The sequence below is a fragment of the Eschrichtius robustus genome, chromosome 19, assembly GCF_028021215.1.
Source record: "Eschrichtius robustus isolate mEscRob2 chromosome 19, mEscRob2.pri, whole genome shotgun sequence".
Lineage (NCBI taxonomy): Eukaryota > Metazoa > Chordata > Mammalia > Artiodactyla > Eschrichtiidae > Eschrichtius > Eschrichtius robustus.
Genome location: NC_090842.1, coordinates 62,035,319 through 62,055,260, shown reverse-complemented (window position 1 = coordinate 62,055,260; position 19,942 = coordinate 62,035,319). Strand labels below are relative to the sequence as shown.

At 49.7% G+C, this 19,942-nt stretch overlaps 2 protein-coding genes across 7 annotated transcripts in view; one reads left to right on the top strand and one right to left on the bottom strand.

Moving 5' to 3' along the window:
* Positions 1 to 260: 260 nt before the first annotated feature.
* EMP3 (epithelial membrane protein 3 (MAM blood group)) lies at positions 261 to 4,695 on the bottom strand. 2 transcript variants are annotated; one of them, XM_068527360.1, is made up of 5 exons: positions 4,589 to 4,695; positions 3,498 to 3,590; positions 3,158 to 3,260; positions 2,132 to 2,272; positions 261 to 1,281 (listed from the first exon to the last, which is right to left on the bottom strand). In XM_068527360.1, exons 2-5 carry the CDS (start codon positions 3,573 to 3,575, stop codon positions 1,112 to 1,114), a joined length of 492 nt encoding a protein of 163 aa, XP_068383461.1. In that variant the 5' UTR covers positions 3,576 to 3,590; positions 4,589 to 4,695; the 3' UTR covers positions 261 to 1,111. The 2 variants fall into 2 exon arrangements, with proteins under 2 accessions (XP_068383461.1, XP_068383462.1); XM_068527361.1 differs by having other exon boundaries at positions 3,498 to 3,658; positions 4,589 to 4,688.
* A 3,739-nt stretch (positions 4,696 to 8,434) lies between these two features.
* ODAD1 (outer dynein arm docking complex subunit 1) overlaps positions 8,435 to 19,942 on the top strand; it is a 31,619-nt gene continuing 20,111 nt past the window's right edge. For 3 of the 5 annotated variants that reach the window (XM_068528942.1, XM_068528939.1, XM_068528938.1), the window contains exons 1-4: positions 8,451 to 8,532; positions 8,892 to 8,984; positions 10,203 to 10,302; positions 10,470 to 10,659. In XM_068528942.1, coding sequence (XP_068385043.1) covers positions 8,915 to 8,984; positions 10,203 to 10,302; positions 10,470 to 10,659 — 360 coding nt within the window. In that variant the 5' untranslated portion in view covers positions 8,451 to 8,532; positions 8,892 to 8,914. Of the gene's footprint in view, positions 8,533 to 8,891; positions 8,985 to 10,202; positions 10,303 to 10,469; positions 10,660 to 19,942 lie in introns of those variants that run through there. The other 2 variants (XM_068528940.1, XM_068528941.1) reach the window with 2 other exon arrangements.

Here is a 19,942-nt window from a genome sequence, read left to right as displayed (position 1 = left end):
CCCTTCCCACATGTGTCTTGATGTGGGGTTGAGTAAGCCTGGAGAAGGGGGGGGGGTGTCATCTAATTTTTACTAAGGTGTCATATAGATTAGAGGCAGCATTTGGAGAGGGTCGGGGAAGAAGAGGGGTTGGGTTCCAAGAGGGAAATGGAAAAGTGTCTTCTCAGAGGAAGGGTCAGAGGGAGAAAAAAGAGAGACCCAACTGTTACCAACCAGGGTTCTTGGCCTCCTTAATCAATAGAAATTGATCAGAGGCCAGATAAGAAATTCAGGCAAGGCTTTATTGGGGTCCCTGCTGCAGCAGGGGGGAGCGAGAACAAACAGTTTCCCTTGAAGTGGGGTGAGCTAGTCCCTTTTATGGGGTGAGGGTAGGGGTGTGTCCAGGGGTCGGGCCGGAGGGGTGGCTTAGGTGTTTTGCACACCCCTTCGGTGTTGTGTGCAGGGGGCATGCATAGTACCCTGCTTTTGCTCCTGGTTCTTCAGAAGTGGCAGCTGGGCTTTTTGGTCTCTTAGTATCTTGTTGTCCAGAATTTGCCTCAATTGCACATGCACGCAGTTAGTCCCTTAGAGTTTCTTTGTATTTTGTAGCTGGAGGAAATGTTTGTCCAGGTGCAAGCAAGGTAGCAAAGGGTCCCAGGTTCCAGCCTGTCTAACAGTCTAGAACAAGACACACAGCCTCGCCGGTTGAGAGAGAGAGACCCTTGGCCAAGGAGAGAGGACTGGAAACACGGATTCCTGGTTCTTACCTAGAAGTGCCTGAAGGTCTAGTCTTGGGAGGAATCCTGAGTTTTGAGACCGAAGGGCCCGGGGGCCTCAGGTCTGTGGAAGGGGAAGAAGGGCTGCTGGGACCACGGGCTCCTGTATCCCAAGTTAGAGAGAGATGGGGGCCTGGAGCTGGACGTTCTGAAGGCCAAGCTGCTGCTGATGGGGGCTGTCCCCATTCAGGAAAGATCGGGCACGAGCAGCCTGGGTCCCAGAGGAAGGAAGGAAGGAAGGAGGCAAAGGTAGAACGAGCGGTTAAATGGTTTTATCTTCTGGAGGCGGGGTGGGGGCTTCGGGGTGAGGTGGAGGGGCCGGGAGCCGGCTGGGGAGCCAAGGGGACGCGAGGCCCTCACTCCCGCTTCCGCAAGTGGATGTAGATGATGCCGCTGGCCAGGGCGAGGGGGAAGGCCACCCAGGCCAGGGCGAAGCAGTAACCGAAGCTGCCCCCTGATGGGCGCTCCGCCAGGATCTCCTCGGCGTGAATGGCGTAGATCAGCGCCCCGGTAAACACCGCCACGCCTGTGGGGGGATGGGAACCACGCGTCACGCAGGACCCGCACAAGAAGACTGCATTTCCCAACAACCCACGGGCCAAAGAAGCCGCGGAAGGGCGAGTGCGCAGCACCGCTGCCTGCTGGGAGTTGTGGTTCGCTCCCCCAGCGCCGTGCCTCGGGGCCACTGCAGACTGGCCTTGGGCAATTTAGTTAATTTTTTCGGGCCCCCCTTACTCATCCATTAAATGGGACGAAAATACCTACTCATCCATCCATCCATTCAAGGAATACTTTTGAGCACCTTTCTACAAGCCAAGCTCACAGATAGTGAATTAATAGAACAAGAGGGAACCTAGAAAGATAATGTTCCCCAAAACTGATGACTATGATTAACTTAGTCCTTTGCACCTGAAGTCAAAAAACTGAAAAGTACATAAAACTCCCTGAAGTGTCTGATACATAGTAGGTCCACAAGAAACAGCAGCTGGCTGACATTATAAGACCACTACTATTATGATTCAGAGTTTTCCCCTGGGGTATTAATTAGCTACCTATCCCTGCTGGCCCCCCTTCATCCCTGGGATCTAAATTATTTGTCCACACCCCCTTCCCCAGCCCTGGGTCCTTGAAGCCCTAAGTGCCAGTTCCCCCATAACTCAGAGCTGCACACCACAAACCACCAAGTCACTGAAAACTACAACTCCCCTAAGTCCCTGGGGCAGAGAGGTAGCCAAGGGAGGAAGCTCAGGTGGTCTTTGGGTTGTTGAGAATTGTTTTCATTCATCAGATGTCCATTCTCAGCACCCCCCACCCCACACACACACATCCTCACAGGCCTCCTCCCTTCCCTTCAATTCCCAGGGATCAGTGCTCACTGGTGCAAAGCTGGCAGAGGCCAGTGGCATAGAAGAGCCCTCCTCGCCGCATGGTGTAGAGCTGGAACATGAACAGGATGAAGGACAGACAGCAGAGGATGAGGGAAAGCACCATGAGGACCTGTACCGCCTTCAGCCAGCCTGCAATAGGAGACAGAGGTGGAAGTCACAGCAGGTCCAGAGTTCCAGCTCCACCTGCTTGCTCATCATTGCCCCCACCAACCCTTCTTCCACTTAGAGACATACAACCTTAGGTACTTAGTAGTATCACTTATATCGACCTCAATTCCTGTAACTTTCCTAAATTCCCTTATCAGTTCTAGAAGCTGTTTGCAGATTCTTTAGGATTTTCTATATAAAGATGTTCACTGGGAATCAAGACATTTTTACTTCTTCCTTTCCCATCTTTATGCCTTTTATTTCTTTTTCTTGCCTTGTTGCTTTGGCTACCTCCAGTACAATGTTGTATAGAAGTAGTGAGAGCAGAAATTCTTACTTGCTCTTAGGCAAAAAGCATTTAATCTTTCACCTTGACTTCGAAATTTCTATGGATGCAGCTCCGCCCCTTTAGAACTCAGATGCACCTGGCCCCACTTCTTTAGAACCTTAGAAGGATTCAGCCTCACCTCTTCAGAAACGTAATGTGGTCCACCCCATTGGAACTTGGACAGATTGGTCCCAGCCACCCCTTCAGAACACCTGTCTCCTTAGAACTTTGGAAACATAATCCTATCTTCTCAGAATCTTGGGAGCTTTTCCCCCATTCTTTAAACCTATAGCATGTGGCCTCCACTCCTTCTGAATCATAGGGAGTGGGGCTTTTAGCCCATCCTCTTTAGAATATGAGCATACTTCCCCCTACCATCCAGATAGATGGGTCATCATACATCAGCTTCGGTCACTCAGCATGGGGACCCAGACCCGCCCACTCAAACCTTGGGGGGTTCCCAATCCTTGGTCCCGGGAGGAGACTTGGGGTTACCCCTCCCTTTTGCAGACCAGTTTCCAATGCCCCTCACCCCTCACCATTCTCGCTGACATTACTGCAGGCCCACGTTTTGTTGTCACTGTTCCATGTGCAGTCGTACCAGAGATTCAGGGACTCCTTCCCGGGGAGGGTCCACCAGGACTGGGATGGACAGAGGAAGAAGGACAAAGTTAGGGAGACTAGGAAGGGTTAGGAAAAGGGCAAGGTGCCATGGGAAAGCATGGATTTAGTAGGAAAGTGGGGCCGGGGGGAGGCACGTAGGGTGGAGGCAGAGCTCAGAAGGGTGAGGGCTAGGGAAAGGGGGCGGGGCCAGAGTGACTTTAGCGGAGGGGCGTGGCGGGAGTCTGCAGGAGAGGCTCCTACTCCCAGTAGGCTTACCTTGTCTAAAGTGGCCACGAAAAGCAGGATGAGGATGAGGATGTGAAGGGCAGAGACCACCAGCAGGAGGAGTGACATGGCTGCGTTGGAAGCCTGGGTGGGGACGTCAGGAGACCATCACGTCAAGAGGTTGGCACAGGGGCGGGGGACATGTCTGAATTCTGGTGGAGAAGGGGGCTGAGTCCAGACTCCCAGGTCTAATGGAAAAGGGGGCTAGGAGCCCCGGACTCCCGGTCTGAGGGAGGAGGAGGCTGGGGTCCAGACTCCTGGGTCTGAAGGAGGAGGGGGCTGGAGGCCCGGGGCCCGGACTCCTGAATTCCCCAGGGCCTGCAGGGGGCCAGGGATGGACTCTTGGGTCCGGAAATGAGTAGGACTAGCAATGTGGCCCCCATCTCCTCAGAGCCCTGTCCCTGGGCACATATGGGCCAGGTTACGAAAATTCATATTGCCGCCTGTTCAGATTCATCAGAATCTGGGGTCTACCCCCAGAAACAGGCATCCTTGAGTCACCCCACTCCTCTCCTGGGGTGGGGGGAGGAAGGGAGACCCGGTGAGTCATCTGGTCGGTGACTCATCTCGCCCCCTTGCCTCCCAAACACCAGGGAAACCCCAGCCCCTGGCTATGCCCATGAGGTCCCCACCCCACCCTGCTGCCAGACTAGTGTCTACTGGACACCTTGTAGGGAAAGTGGACAAGATCCGTGATGGGAGTCGGGAGAGGCCTGAGAAGGAGCCAGCTTCCCATGACCCTTCAAGTGTCCAGAAAGGGCGGGAGAGGGGTGGGGGGAGGTGGCTGAAGGGTCCCCAGACTCTGCTTGTTCTCACGAAAAGCCCTGACCTCAGGGTCCTCGGGGGGAATGGACAGCCACAGGAAAAAAACGGCAGGAAGCTTTCGGGTGGGGAGACTGTTGGGAACCCTCAAACTTTGCCGGGCTCCACCCCTTCCCAAGTCTCCACCCCAAGTGCGAAGAGATCACTTCTTAAATTACAAGGATTTCCAAGCTTCTCCCAAGCTGGGGTCTCCTTTCCAAACTGCTGCACACCCAGGGAAAGAAAGAAATCCCAGTCTGAATAACGGATTGGAAACTTACCGAGCGCGGCGGAAAAAGTCAGAGCTGAGTCTGGTCCCTCGCTTGGGCCTCCGTGCCCCGCCCTTCTCCTCCCTCCTTCCACCCTGTCGAGGCCCCCGCCTCTCACCGCCTTTCTCCCTCCCTCCCTCCCTCTCCCCTCTTGCTCTCTCCTTCCTTCTCCCCTCCAATCCCGGAACTCTCTCTCTCTCCCCCTCTCCCTCTCTTTCTCCCTCTCTCCCTTTCTCTCTCCTTCTGCCTCTTGTCTCTCTCTGTCCTGTCCTCACTGTCTATACCTCCTTCCTCCTCTCTCTCCTCACTCTCCTGGTTTCTCTTTCTCTGCTCCTCTCAATATATACTGACCCTTTTATACACACCCTCACCACACCCAGCTGAGGTCTGCAGCCAGAGGGAGGGCCCAGGCACTCGGGTTCCTCATTCTCCGGGCCCCCACCCACTGCCCCCAGACAGGCATCTTCTGGGGCTCCCTCCTGCGGTTGAGATGCTGCACACTCGGAAGGAAGGGAACAGAGCTGGGGCCCTCAGGTGGGGCAAGCATCAGGGGTGGGAGGATTTAATTCTCAGGCCTCTGCTCTGGGACTGGTCCTGGGACTGATGTCTGCTTTCCTTGATGGGGCTTAGGAATGAATCCTCAGAGGGCTGGGAGACCGGGGGACGAGGCCAGATTCCTGCAGCGTGGAGTGAGCTGAGGGCTGGTGGCGTTGGCACCAGGGTGGGGGTCAGGGGATGGGAAATGGGGAAGTGTGGAACTCTGGAGGGGGCAGGAGGTGGAAGTTAAGAACCCAGGGCTACCGTTTCCTGCCCGGGGGACCTTGACCAATTATTTCAACTCTCTGAGCCTCAGTTTCCTAATCTATGAGGTGGGTACAATACTACTCATAATACTGACAATATACTAATACTGATAATAACAATTCTGATACTTATTCTAAACGAATAAGGTAATACCAGTACACTAACACACCTAACATGTTTATTCCTTTCCTCATCATTCATTGGACATCTATTATGAACCAGGAGTTAATAATGAAGAAAACAGATGGGAGCCCTGCTGTTCTTATGGAGTTTCCCTTCTAGTTGAGGGAGAGGGACGATAGAGACAAAACATCAGTGAAGAAGATAGATTTCAGATAGTGATAAAGGCTTTGAAGGAAATAAAATAGAGTGACACTGCTAATGATGGGAGGCTACTTTAAAAGGGGGATCCGGCCAGGCCTCTCTGAGGAGGTGACATCTGAGTTGAGACTTGCAGACGGGAGTCATCTGAATGCGGGGCAGGGAGAGGACGCACAGGCCTTGAGAACAAGTTCAGGTTGTTTGAGAAGCAGACAGAAGGGCCAGTGTGGCCAGAACATAGGGAACGAGAGAGAGTGGTAGGAAGGGAAATCAAAGAGGGCCCTTGAAGCCTAGAGGAGGAGTTTGGATTTTATTCTAAGTGCAGTTGGAAACCACTAGAGGGTTTTAAACAGAAGTGCAGTACCAGGGACTTAATGTCAACTATTATTGTTATCATTGTTATTTAATTCTTGGGTTACTGAATTAGGGTGGGGGGTAATCACCACTATGTACCTGGGTCTCTTGGCAGGGTTGGGTGCTTGGTGAAAAGCGAGGGACAGGGAACCAGATGTCTGGAATATGGAATTAAGAGCTGGAGAACTGAAATCCTGGGTCCCTACAAGGGAAGAGAACTGGACGATGGGATGTCTGGGTATCTGATTGGGCCAGAGCTAGAGGGAGGGAGAATGGCTGGTCATCTGGACTCCCTGAGTGGGTGAGGGAAGGGCAGTTCAGTGACTGGGTGGGTTCTCGGGGGACCTGGAAGCTGGGTATCACTATAGCACAGACTCTATAGAGATACGCTGGCTGGATTCAAATTGAAACTGCTTTACTCATTCGCTGTGATTTGGGGCAAGTTACTAATCTCTTTCTGCCGCAGTTTCTTTATCTGTAAAATCGAAATAATAATAGTAAATACATCACGGAGCAGTTCTTAGAGGAGTGCCCGGCACCAAGTAAGCACTGTTGTATGTGCTTGTCATACCAGACATTGGGGCCCTGAGTGGATCCAGTACTGGGAGACCCGAGATCAAGGTCTCTAGGATTTGGGGAAGGGGCAAAATCTTGGGTCCATTGGGTCCCAAGACTACAAAGTTGGGAGTACAAAATGAAGGTCCCTGGGGGTGGGGAATAAAGTAGTTCCAGTTTACATCTTTGAGAAGGACAAGAGACTGGAGGTCTGAAATCAGTTCCCCAGGTAAGTTAGAAAGCCTGGGTCACTGGGGGAAAAATGAGGGACTGGAGATCGTATGCTCTTCAAGGAGGCAAGGGGACTGGACCTGGGTCCTGGGAGGAGTCTGGGAACTAGGGTGTAGGGAGATGGAATTTGAGGGGGGGAGGTGGGGAACAGGAGGCTAGGACTCTGAATCAAGCTCCCAGAGTGGAATCAGCGCCAGAGTTGGGTATCCCGGGGATGTTCGGGGCAGGGGGTCCCCCATGCTAGGGCCCTATAGAAGGGGGAGAATCAGGGGACCCGAGGGCGGTGGGGGGATCTCCCCCTGCTGGGCCTCCAAAGCTACGAGCTGAGCGCCCACGGGCCGCTTCCTCCCACAGGAAACCGCAGGCATCGGGCACACCCAGCCTGCAGGGAGCGGTGTCTACTGCCAGCCCGCTCGGTAGAGGCCCACGGGGGCAGCCGCCTGCCGTCAAGGGGGCAACAGCCTGCCGTCAACGGGGCGTGCCCTGCGGGGCTAGGGGCGCCGCCATGGGGGCTTGGCCGGAAAGCAGGGGCGGCACGGAGCGCCCTAGGCCCCGCCCACTTCCGCCTCTCAGTGCGCGGACCTCTAAGGCGGCTGTGGGTTTTTGGCTGCCTCTCCGGAGGCCGTTGGCCGCGCATGCGTAGTCAGCCGCTTCGAGGACCTGAGGCGGCGGTGAGCGCTCCTCCCCCCGTCACAATTCCCGGCATCGGCACCGCGTGCCTGCTGATGAATCCTCAAAATAACGTGGTCTTAATCAGCTTAAGACACGCATCTCTCACGCCCCGTCCCGAAGGACCTTGGCCCAGTTCCAAAGCCTTTCAGACGTTTCCCTCCCAGCCCTGCCTCCACAGGCTCTTTTGGCTACTGCCTCTCCCTCCTGGAAACACACAGCCCAGCCCTCACAACCCTGTGCTCCCCAGACAGACCATCTCGACTTCCCTCCCCAGGCTCTCTGAGCCTGAGTGCCTCCCGGTTAGTCGTCCCCCACCCCCTGCCACAAGTCTTGGGAATCCGCGCTCTTCCGGTGCCCTCCCACCAGACCCCTCCCGTGCTCTTCCAGCCACGCCCCTTTCAGCCCTCGAAGCCCCACCCCTCAAAAGGCCCTCAGCCCCGCCCTCTACAGGTATCCTTGCCCCTCCCCTCTCAAGGCCCCGAAGCCCCGGCCTGGACGGGTTTCTGACTCCCTGCCGAGGTTCGCCAGCCCCAACCCTCTCCGGGCCCGGCAGCTCTGCCCTCCCCTGAAGCCCCGCCCCTCAGGCCCACCCAGTCCCTCTCCTCAGAGGCCTTTTCAGTCCCGCCCTTCATAGTCCTCTACAGCTCCGCCCCTCGCAAGGGCTACAGTCCCGCCCTCACAGGCCCTCCCAACCCTGCCCCTCACAAGGCCTAGAGTCCCGCCCCCACAGGTCCCGCCCCTGGCAGGACCCCCGAAGCCACGCCCATCTCAGTCCTCTAGCACCGCCCCTCGCAGGGCTCCCCTAACTCATCTGCTCATAGCACCCGAGCTCCCCGCAGGTCTCCTCGTGGCCTCCTTGGCTTCTCCTCCCCATTCTCCCTCCCACGGCTTTCTTCGGAGGCCTTGGTCCCTCCCCGGCTGCTGTCCTCAGGCCTCATTGGCCCCTCATCTCCCCAGTAACCAGACCACAACAGTGAGCTTGGAGCATCCAGGACATGTCAGGCACTCCAGCCCAGCAGGTAGGGACCGGGCCTCGCTCCCCTCAGCCGACGGGGTTGGGGAGATTTCCCCCTCCTCTGTGCCCCCTCCCCAAACAGCCCCGCCTCGGAGATACCGAGAGCCTAGAAGTCGCCCCGCCAGAGTCAAGAGCCGCGACGCGAGACAGAGAATGTGAGAGGCGGGAGGTCGGGAGGGGCATGGGAAGATACTCTAGAGGTGTCCCACTCCAACCCACTGGAGGAACTGAGACTCAAAGAAAGGCCAGAGCTAGTTCTGGGGTCACTCTCTTCCAATTCCTAGTCCCTCGCTGTTCATCGCCCGCCCTCCTCCTAGCCCTCTCCTGCTCGCCGTCTGAAGGGGTCCTGTACCACCCCTACAGGAGCCCCACCCTCTCTGGCCAAGATGCCTTTGGGACTCTCTGCTGGGAGCAGTCGTTCCGAGGATGGAAGCGAGGCCTTCCTGGAGGGAATGGGTAATTCATACAGTCTTTATTTCATTCATTCTTTTCCCGGTTTTCCCATGTTTCAGGTCCTGGTGCAGCAGGGCGCTGGGGACAGGGAGGGCCTTCAGGAGCGCCCTCTAGTGGGGAAACGCACATGCTCCAGAATGGAGGTGGAGCCGGGCAGATGGGCGGGAATGGCTGGGAAGACTTAGTGCAGGAGTTTGAGCGGGGCCCAGAACTTCTCTCGGGAGTTACCAACAGGAGAAGGAAGGGAAGAGTGTTTCCGCAGAGAGAACAGCATATGACTAGAGCAAGGTTTCTCAGTCTCCACACTGTTGACCCTTGGGGTCAGATGTCAGATCATTCCTTGCTATCGGGGGGACTGTCCTGTGTGTTGGAGGATGCTCAGTGCATCCCTGGCCTCTCCCCACTTCATGTCAGGAGCACCCCCCAACCTGCCCCCGCACCATGACGATCAAAAATGTCTTTAGACATGGCCATATGTCTTTAAGGGGGCACAATTGCTACTGGTTGAGAACCACTGGGCCGTGAGAGATGGGGAGCTAGTGGATGAGACCGGAGAGGTGGGTAGGGTCGGGTTTGTGGGCCCTTGAACACCAGGGTGAAGAGCTGGGACTTTGTCCTGGAGATGCTGGAGTGCCAGGGAGGCCTGTGACAGCTCTAGGTGTAGAAAGACCCTCTGGAGCTGTGAGGGGAGGCCAGGAGGTTAGGGAGGAGGCTGGGGTGATGGGGTGATGGTCCAGAAAGGGAAGAATGAGGCCTGAGCCAAGGGGATGGGCTGAGAGTGAGGAGGCGGGAGGTGGGGCTGAGGAAGGCTGGGCAGTGGGCTGAATGGGAGGGAGGGAACAGGAACGGTGCCCCGGGGGGTCTTGGCCCCTGTCCTCAGCTTTCCCAAGTTCCAGGTCCTGTGCTTCTGGTCCCTGAGGACTGTGAGGCCCCCCAGGACTGCCCTCTAGTTGGGAAACATGTGTGCCCAAACCCCCGGCTAGGAGTGGGTTTAGGGGAAAAATGCGGAGGTCGGCTTGGGGTACAGGAAGTATGAAGGGATGAGGAAGCTTGAGGGATACAGGAACTGAGGTGCAGCCCTAGAGTGGTGTTGGGAACTGGGTCTGCAGTTCAGTTGCAGTTTGTGAGACCCTCGGGGAGCCAGAATTCCTAGGTCCTGGGGAGGGAGGGGCTGGAACCTGGATTCCTCTGGAGTCCCTCCCTGGCCTGGTCCCACCTCAGTGGATTGGGAGCTGAGCAGACTGCAGCGGCAATGCAAAGTGATGGAGGGTGAAAGGCGAGCCTACAGCAAGGAAGTCCACCAGCGCATCAACAAGCAACTGTGAGCCAAGCGCCTGGGTCCCTGGAGCTGGGGAGGGGGCTGTTGAGGAAGTGGGTGCTGGCCTCCTCCTGGGGCTGACGGGGGAGGGAAGGCCCAGTGTGTCTGGACTTTAGTGAGGCCGAGCTCTGCCCCTTTCTGGCTTCCCCTCCACTTCCCTGCCTGGGCAGTGAGGAGATCCAGCGCCTGGAGGGGGTGCGGGACAAACTGCAGGTCCAGATCAGCATTGCCCAGAGCCAGGTCAAGCGGCTGCGGGACAGCAAGAGGCTGGAAAACATGGGTCACCTGCTCAAGCGCCGGGTCCAGGCGCAGGCTGAGGTCACGGAGCTGCAGGAGCAGACCAGAGCCCTGGACAGGCAGGTGGGTTCTGAGACCAGACTTGGTGGATCTTACTTAGGCGCATGTGTCATAACCTCTTTGAGCCTTACCTTCCTCATCTGAAAAATGGGATTATTGAAAGCATCTCCCTGGGGGAGTTGTGTTCAGGCTCCGGTAGGAATATGAGTATTTAGTGCTTAGCACAGCCCCACACCTTCAAAAAAGGTGGTTAAGGGGGAAAGATTCACCTTCTGGAGTCAGTGAAACCTGCATTAGAATCCTGGTCCTGGCACATCAGCGCTGTGTGACCATGGGCAAGTCTTCACCTCTCTGGGCCGTAGTTTCTTCATCTGCAAAAAGAGGATGTGGGTAATTCAGCAGAGTCTAGACAGATTTTTTTTTCTTCCTGGCCGTGCCATGTGGCATGCGGGACCTTAGTTCCCTGACCAGGGATCGAACCCGTGCCCCCTGCAGTGGAAGCATGGAGTCCTAACCCCTGGACCGCTAGGGAATTCCCTAGACAGATTTTTCATCCTATTTGCTTCTAGACCTTGTTATTTGGCCGTGGAAACAAGGTGACTTTTCTAGGCCAGTGTTCTTTTTTTTCTTTTTTTTTAATAAGCCTACATCATTTACTTTTTTTTTTTTTTTTTTAACTTTTGGGTTTATTTATTTATTTATTTATCTATTTATTTATGGCTGTGTTGGGTCTTCGCTTCTGTGAGAGGGCTTTCTCTAGTTGCGGCAAGTGGGGGCCACTCTTCATCACGGTGCGTGGGCCTCTCATTATCGCGGCCTCTCTTGTTGCAGAGCACAGGCTCCAGACGCGCAGGCTCAGTAATTGTGGCTCACGGGCCTAGTTGCTCCGCGGCATATGGGATCTTCCCAGACCAGGGCTCGAACCCGTGTCCCCTGCATTGGCAGGCAGATTCTCAACCACTGCGCCACCAGGGAAGCCCTAGGCCAGTGTTCTTTTCAGTTTTTAGGACCACGACTCCTTGTGACACAGTTCATAAACACACAGATACAGTCCTTTTTGCCACTTCAAGTGACATATTCACAAGTTCCAGGGATTTGGATGTGGACATCTGGGCAGGAGGGTGAGGGGCATTTTTCTGTCTACTACATGTTCTATACTTTTATTACATTTGACTTTCAATCAGTCTGTTTTTCAGCTCTCAATGTCACCCTGAGCTGCCTTTTGGAAGGTGAATTCTGTCTGATTTACACACCTCAAAATGTGGGCTGTTTCATGGTAGTACAGTGGCTTAGTACGTGTTGGCTGCCGGAGCTGGCTTTCCTTAGTCTTTCATGGGAACTCACCAGAGACAGGTCCAACCGGGATGATCTTATTTTCTTGACTCCATGGATTCCTTTGCCCTAAGAAACTTGATTATGGAGAATGGTAGGTCAGGTGGGTCCTCTGAATAGAGCTCTGTAAAGTTCCACATGAGCTCAAGAAAGGATGTAGTTGTCTGGTGATAGTCATTCATTCAACAAATATTTGTTGAGCGCCTACTAAGTGCCAGGTGCTGTTCTAGGTGTTGAAGACACAGTAGTGAACGAAGCAGACAGGAGTCTGCTCTCATGTAGTTTACATCTACTGGGGAGATAGACAATAAGCCAAATAAAAGCCAAAGAAAGGGACTTCCCTGGTGGCGCAGTGTTTAAGAATCCACCTACCAATGCAGGGGACATGGGTTCAAGCCCTGGTCTGGGAAGATCCCACATGCCGCAGAGCAACTAAGTCCATGCACCACGACTACTGAGCCCGCATGCTGCAACTACTGAAGCCCGCACGCTAGAGTCCGTGCTCTGCAGCAAGAAGAGCCACTGCAATGAGAAGCCCACGCACCGCAACGAAGAGTAGCCCCCACTCGCTACAACTAGAGAAAGCCTGCGCGCAGCAACAAAGACCCAACGCAGCCAAAAAAAACCCCCAAAAAACCCCCCAAAAAACTGAAGAAAGAATTTGTTCCAAAGAAATCACCCAGAATCTCGCACAGAGAGACAAAAAGGTGAGAAACCTGGAAGGGTGGTCAAGACAATTGCAGATCTAGTGAGAAGGTTTAACAGTTGTCTAATAAAAGTTTCAGAAGAACAGAAAGAGAACGGAACAGAGGTAATGTGTGACAGGATAATATCTGAGAACTTTCCAGAACCAGTGAAAGAATGAATCCACAGATTCAAGGATGCCTTAGAGTCCAAAACAGGATGAATAAAAAAGCCACGCTTATACAGGACATACAGAAATTTCCAAAATATAAAAGCAGCCAGAAAATTTTTAAAAGGCATTACTTTCAAAGGAGCCACAGTTAGACTGACAACTGATTTCTCAAAAGAAACATTGGAAATCAGATTGTAAGTGTCATTGTAACTTCAACGTACTAAGAGACAAAGCTGTCAACTTAGAATTCTATGCCCAGTGAAAATATCATCGAAGAATGAGAAAGCAGAATACACATTTTCTGGCAAAGAAAAATGTAGAGTTAGCCAAACTATATGTGTTGAAGGATCAACTTTTAAAACTTCCCATCTGTTACTGACTGATACTTTTGTAAGGCTTGTGTCTTGGGTGACTTGCCACATGAATTCAACAGCACCCAAGAAGAGTTTCTAAATGCTTAGTCTCATTTTCTGAACCTATCACATCGGAGACTGATGACTGACAGACCTTGGACTTGTACCAGTTCATAGCAAAAATCTATGTAGATATAAAAATGTTTTGATAAAATTCAGCATCCATTCATGTTGAGAACTCTTAGAAAGCCAGGCATAAAAGGAAATTTCCCAAGTTTGATAAAGGGCAACTAAAAAACATCTACAGCGAACATCATATTTGATAACGAAACATGGAAAAAAAATTCTCCTTGAGATCAGTAACAATATAAGGATGTCAGCTAGCACAGCTTCTATTTAACGTTGTACTGGAGGCCCTATCCAGCGCCGTATTGCCAGGAAAAGAAAAAACAAACAAACAATTTAAAGATTGGAAAGGAAAAAATGAAATTGTCAGTATTTGTAGATGATATATTTGTGTACATAAACAATCGAAAAGAACCTAAAGCTAACTTACTCTTAGCAAGGTATTTTAACAATGTGGCTGGATACAAAATTAATATTTCCCTGTGTTAGCAATAACTATTAGAAAATAGAAGAAGAAAAGACAAATTTATAATAGCCAAAAGAAGTACCTAGGAAGAAATCTAACAAAAGTGTGCAAGACCTCAATAGAGTAAATTGTAAAAGTTTATTGAGGGGTATTAAAGAAGAATTTAATAAATGTAGAAATATACCATATTCATGGATTGGAAGAGTTAGTGTTGTAAAATGTCAGATCTCCAAATTGATTTATAGAATCAATGTAATCCCTACAAAACACTAAAAGTTTTTATTTTTAATGGATGGAATTGACAAAGAGATTCTAAGGTTTATAGAGAAGTGCAATGAACAAGATGACTAAAATTTACTTAAAAGAAGAACAATGTGGAAGGATTTGCTCTATCGGTTATCAAGATTTATTCTAAAGATCTTATGGGACTTCCCTGGCGGTCCAGTGGTTAAGACTCCGTGCTCCCAATGCAGGGGGCACGGGTTCGATCCCTGGTTGGGGAACTAAGATCCCACATGCAGCACGATGCGACATAAATAAATAAATCTCTTATAATTGATGCAGGGCTACACAAGTGGGATAATGGGACAGAATAGGGAGACTGGGATGAGACCTATGCATATGTGGACACTTGATATTTAACTTCAAGAAATGGGAAAAGGAGGATTCTAATAATGGTGCTGTGAAAATTGGATATCCATACTGTAAGATGAAACCAGACACTTAGCTCTCACTGTCCCCAAAACTAATTCCAGATGGATCAAAGGTCTAAATGTGGGAAAGTGCAGAACATTTCTTAAGTTACAGAAGTCTCTACTTTTAAAGGAAAAGATTGATACATTCCATGACTTTAAAAATAGTAACTCCTGTTCATCAAAATAACCATAAAGAGTGTGCAAACTAAGTCACAGAACTGAAGGTTACTTGTAAGACATAGCTGATGAAGAACCTAGCGTCAAGGACATATAAGGATCTCTTACAAATCATTAAAGCGTGAGCTCAATTTAAAAACAGTCAAAGGAGGACTTCCCTGGTGGCGCAGTGGTTAAGAATCCTCCTACCAATGCAGGGGACACGGGTTTGAGCCCTGGTCCAGGTAGATCCCACATGCCGCGGAGCAACTAAGCCCGCGTGCCACAGCTACTGAAGCCCACCCACCTAGAGCCCGTGCTCCGCAACGAAGAGTAGCCCCCGCTCACGACAACTAGAGAAAGTGCAGCAACAAAGACCCAACGCAGCCAAAAATAAATTAATTAATTAAAATAATAAAAATTTAAAAATTAAAAAAATAAAAACAGTCGAAGGACTTGAGTGGGCACATCACCAAGTAAGAAATTCAGATGTCCAATGAATGTAAGAATTATCACTCATCGGTATTCAGAGAAAGGCAAATGAAAGCCATAAGGAGATATCATTACACACTCACCAGATTTTCAAAAATTAGTGTCCAAAAATACCAAGTGCTGGGGAAAGAAGGAACAGTGGGAACTCTTATGAAGTGGTGGTTGCTAAGACCCCACCAGTTGGTGGGAGTCTAAATTGTCATGCGTATCCTGAAAAGTTTTTTTCCCCCATTATCTATTAAATTTGAAGAGAGACATACCCTGCGATCTGGGGTTGCATCCACTCCACATGGATGGTCACCAGAAGCAGTCTTGGGCTCTACCTGACCGTCACACTCACAGGATCCAATAGGCTGTCGCTTGGCAGCAGGTTCACTTAACTCTGTAGGAGGAAAGAAACAACAGCATCCAGTACATCTTCCTTGAGCGTCCAGGGGCTGCTTCCCAGCATCTTCAGTTGGATGGTACTGTATGGGTGGGTGTTGCCCGCCCTGGCCTAGGGAAGTTTTATATACAACATGAGCCACCTCTTGTAACATCATCAGGGCGGCTTCTAAGACCTCACCAGGAACGTATTCCATTGTAAGAAACACCCCACAGAGAAACCAGTTTTCTATTCAGTCCTGCTCATGTAGGCCTTCGGGGTCTCTGAGTCCACTCACAATCCTCCCAGTCTGATATAGTTCACCAATCAGGGGCCATTTTTGTCATCAGCATTGTTGCCTGGGAACACAGCTGGCCTTCCGTATTTACATTAGCCCAGTTTGTTTCCATGGAAACGGTGTTAGAAGGAAGTAAACCAAAGTCATTTCCCAGGAGAAAATGGTTTACATTTATCAGTAACCCATCCTCCCACCCAACAATTCCACTTCTCAGTCTATACCCTGGAACCAGGACTCATGAAAACAATGTTGATAGATGCACTATTCATATCATCTAGCTCCAGATTGGAAATAACCCAAATGTTCATCAATATTTGAATGAATAAATAAATTGTAGTATATTCTCTTTTTAAAAAATATTTATTTATTTATTTATTTATTTTCGCTGAGCCGGGTCTTAGTTGCGGCATGCAGGATCTTTTTTTAGTTGTGGCATGCGGACTTCTTAGCTGCAGCATTCAGACTCTTAGTCGTGGCATGCGGACTCTTAGTTGCGGCATGCATGCGGGATCTAGTTCCCTCACCAGGGATCGAACCTGGCCCCCCGCATTAGGAGCCCAGAGTCCTACCCACTGGACCACCGTGGAAGTCCCATGTAGTATATTCTTATAATGACATAGTATACAACAATAAAAAGTTACAATTAAATGTTTGTGGATGAATCTCACAAACATTTGAAGGAAGCAAGGCATAAAATATACAGACAGCATTATTTCATTTACATAAAATTCAAAGCCAGGCCAAGCCAAACTTTTGTTTAGGGGGTTTATACCTGGGTGATAAAACTATAAAGAATTTCACTTAAGGAAGTATGGCAAACAGATTAACGACTCCCCGAAGATGTCCATGTCATCATCTCTGGAACCCGTGACTATGTTAGTTTACAAGGCAAGAGACTTTGCAGATGTGATTGCAGATTTTGAGTTGGGTAGGTTATCCTGGATTATCTGAATGGGCCCAATTTACTCACAAGGGTCCTTATAAGAGAGAGACAGGAAGGTCAGAGTCAGAGGAGACGATGTGATTATGGAGAGAGGAGATGTAACAACAGAAGCAGAGGTTAGAGTGGCCATAAGTCAAGGAATCCAACCTCTAGAAACTGGAAAAGGCAAGGAACGAATTCTCCCCTGGAGCCTCCAGGAGAAATACAGCCCAGCTGACACCTTGATTTTTAACCCAGTAAGACTGATTTCCGACTTCTAATCTCCAGAACTGTAAGATAATACATTTGTTTTGTTTTAAGGCAGTACATTTGTGGTATTTTGTTGCAGCAGCAGTGGAGACTAACACAGGAGAGTGGTACCTCTGTGGAGGGGAAGATGGTAGTGATCAGACTGCAGTGCTGTCAGTATTCTAGTTCTTGACCTGGGCGGTGGCTCAAGGATGTTCACTTTTAAGATACATAATAAACTGTACATATGTGATCTGTGCACTTTTCTGTGCACAATAACATTTTTTAGGGAAAAAAAGATGTTACCCATCATAGACGTAAATGTAAAACCTAAAACTATAAAACTTCTAGAAAGAAGTGTAGGAGAAAATCTTTGTTAGGCAAAGATTTCTTAGATGCAACACCAAAAGCATGATCCATAAAAGGAAAAATTGATAAATTGGATTTCATAAAATTTTAAAACTTCTCCTCCTTAAAAGGTTCTGTTCAGAGAATGAAAAGACAAGTCCTACATGGGGAGAAAATATTTGCAAAGTCTGTACCTGACAAAGAACTTATATCCAGAATATATTAAGTAGTTTTAAACTCAATAAGAAAGCAAATGACCTAATAGGAAAAATGGCCGAAAAGACTTGAACACACACTTCACCAAATATATATAAAGTGGAAGCAAGCACGTAGAAATATTAGTCATTAGGGAAATGCATATTAAAATCACAAGCTACTTCTACACACTTATCAGAATGGCTAAAATTTAAAAGACTGACCTTACCAACTGTTGGTGAGGATGTGGAGAAACTGGAACTTTCACACCCTGCTGGTGGGAATGTAAATGGGACAACCACTTTGGAAAATAGTTTGGCAGTTTCTAAAGAACTAAACGTCCACCTACCGTATGATTCAGCCATTTCCACTCCTAAGTATTTACCCTAGGAAAAAGAAAGCACATGTTCCTACAGCAAATTGTATTTGAATGTTCATAACAGTTTTATTTGTAAAATTCAAAACAGAAACAACCCAAATGTCCACCAACAGGTGAATGGATAAACAAATTGTGGTACATCCATACAGTGGAATACTACTCAGCAATCAAAAGGAATGGGCTAGGGCTTCCCTGGTGGTGCAGTGGTTAAGAATCCGCCTGCCAGGGCAGGGGACACGGGTTTGAGCCCTGGTCCGGGAAGATCCCACATGCTGCGGAGCAACTAAGCCCGTGCACCACAACTACTGGGCCTGCATTCTAGAGCCCAAGAGCCACAACTACTGAGCCCACGTGCCACAACTACTGAAGCCCGCGCGCCTAGAGTGCGTGCTCCGCAGCAAGAGAAACCACCTCAATGAGAAGCCCGCGCACCGCAACGAAGAGCAGCCCCCGCTCGCCACAACTAGAGAAAGCCCGTGTGCAGCAACGAAGACCCAACACAGCCAAAAATAAATAAATAAAATTAATTAAAAAAAAAAAGGAATGGGCTATTGATATACCCAACGACTTGGATGAATCTCAAAATAATTGTTATGAGTGAAAGAAGCCAAACCCCTCCCCTCAAAAATAGAGTATATACTATGTGATCCCATTAATCTAAAACTCTAGAAAATGCAAACTGGTCTAACTGGGTTACGGCATGGGAGTGGGGGGCTGCAGGAAGGAAGTGGCAGGGGGAATGACAAAGAGGAAACTTTGGGGGTGATTGGTATGTTCACTCCTTCGATTATGTCAAACTTACCAAATTGTCTGCTTTAAATATGTGCAGTTTTATTTATTGTGTGTCATTTATACCTCAACAAAGCTGAGAAAAAAATTTCCTACCTCACATCATCTGAAAACAACAAGTCTAGTTAGATTAGGGACTTAAATGTAAAGAGCGAAATTTGAATACTTTTAAAAATTGAAGGAGAGTGTTTTCTAATCTTGGGAAGAATTTCTTGAACTACCTACGTTATTGACTCGGATCCTTGGCCTCTTTTTTTTCCCCCAACACTGCACAAGCTTTTTCAGTGGCCAAATATTGGAATCTTTATTTTTTATTTATTTATTTATTTTAAAAAATGCATATTATCTGTTTGTTTTTTTTGTTTAAGCCGTGCCATGCGGCTTGCGGGATCTTAGTTCCCCGACCAAAGATTGAGCCCAGGGCACGGCAGTGAAAGTACCGAGTCCTAACCGCTGGACCGCTAGGGACTTCCCAAGACTGGACCCTTTAATCAATAGAAATTGATAAGAGGCCAGACCAGGAATTCAGGCAAGGCTTTGCTGGGATGAGGGAGCGAAAACAAGTAACAGGTTCCCTTGCTTGCTCCCCGAAGCGTGGGGTGAGCTGGCTCCTTAAATGGGGTGAAGGTAGGGTGAATGGGTAGGTTGGAGGCGAAGCTTAGGCGATCTGCGCCCCCCCTTGGTGGTGCTGTGTGCGGGGATCATGAGCTGTACCCTGCTTTTGCTCCCAGCACCTCAGAAGTGGCAGTTGGTTTGTGGCCATTTTTTGTCTTATTGTTCATAATTGCCGCACTGATTGCACAAGCATGCAGTTATTTTTAGTCCCTTATAGTTTCTTTGTATTCTGTTGTTGGAGGAGACGTTTGTCCAAGTGCAAGTACAAGCACTCCAGTAAAGGGTCCCAGGTCCCAGCCTATGTCACCTAAACATTCTTTGTTCCTGGAGCCCTTAATTTCGTAGTAAATTTTTTAGCCCCCAAAGAAACATTTAACAGGGGTGTGCTGGGAAACCAGCAATTAGCGGGGGAAAGCACCCTGATTTGTAGCATTTTCTTTTCTTTTTTTTTAAATTTTATATTAGAGTATAGTTGATTTACAATGAGCATTTTCTGATTTTCATAACGTCAATGTTCTCATCTAGGCTGAGGTGAACATACCCTATCATGACCCCCAGTGAGTCACACCCTTAGAGAATCCCCTCCCCTTCAGTGGCAGCAGAACTCGTGACAGCAGAATTTGGCACAGGTGATGGGTTGTCCCTCCCCTGATGAGGTTATGCTATTTATTTATTTATATAGTTTTGGCTGCATTGGGTCTTCGTTGCTGC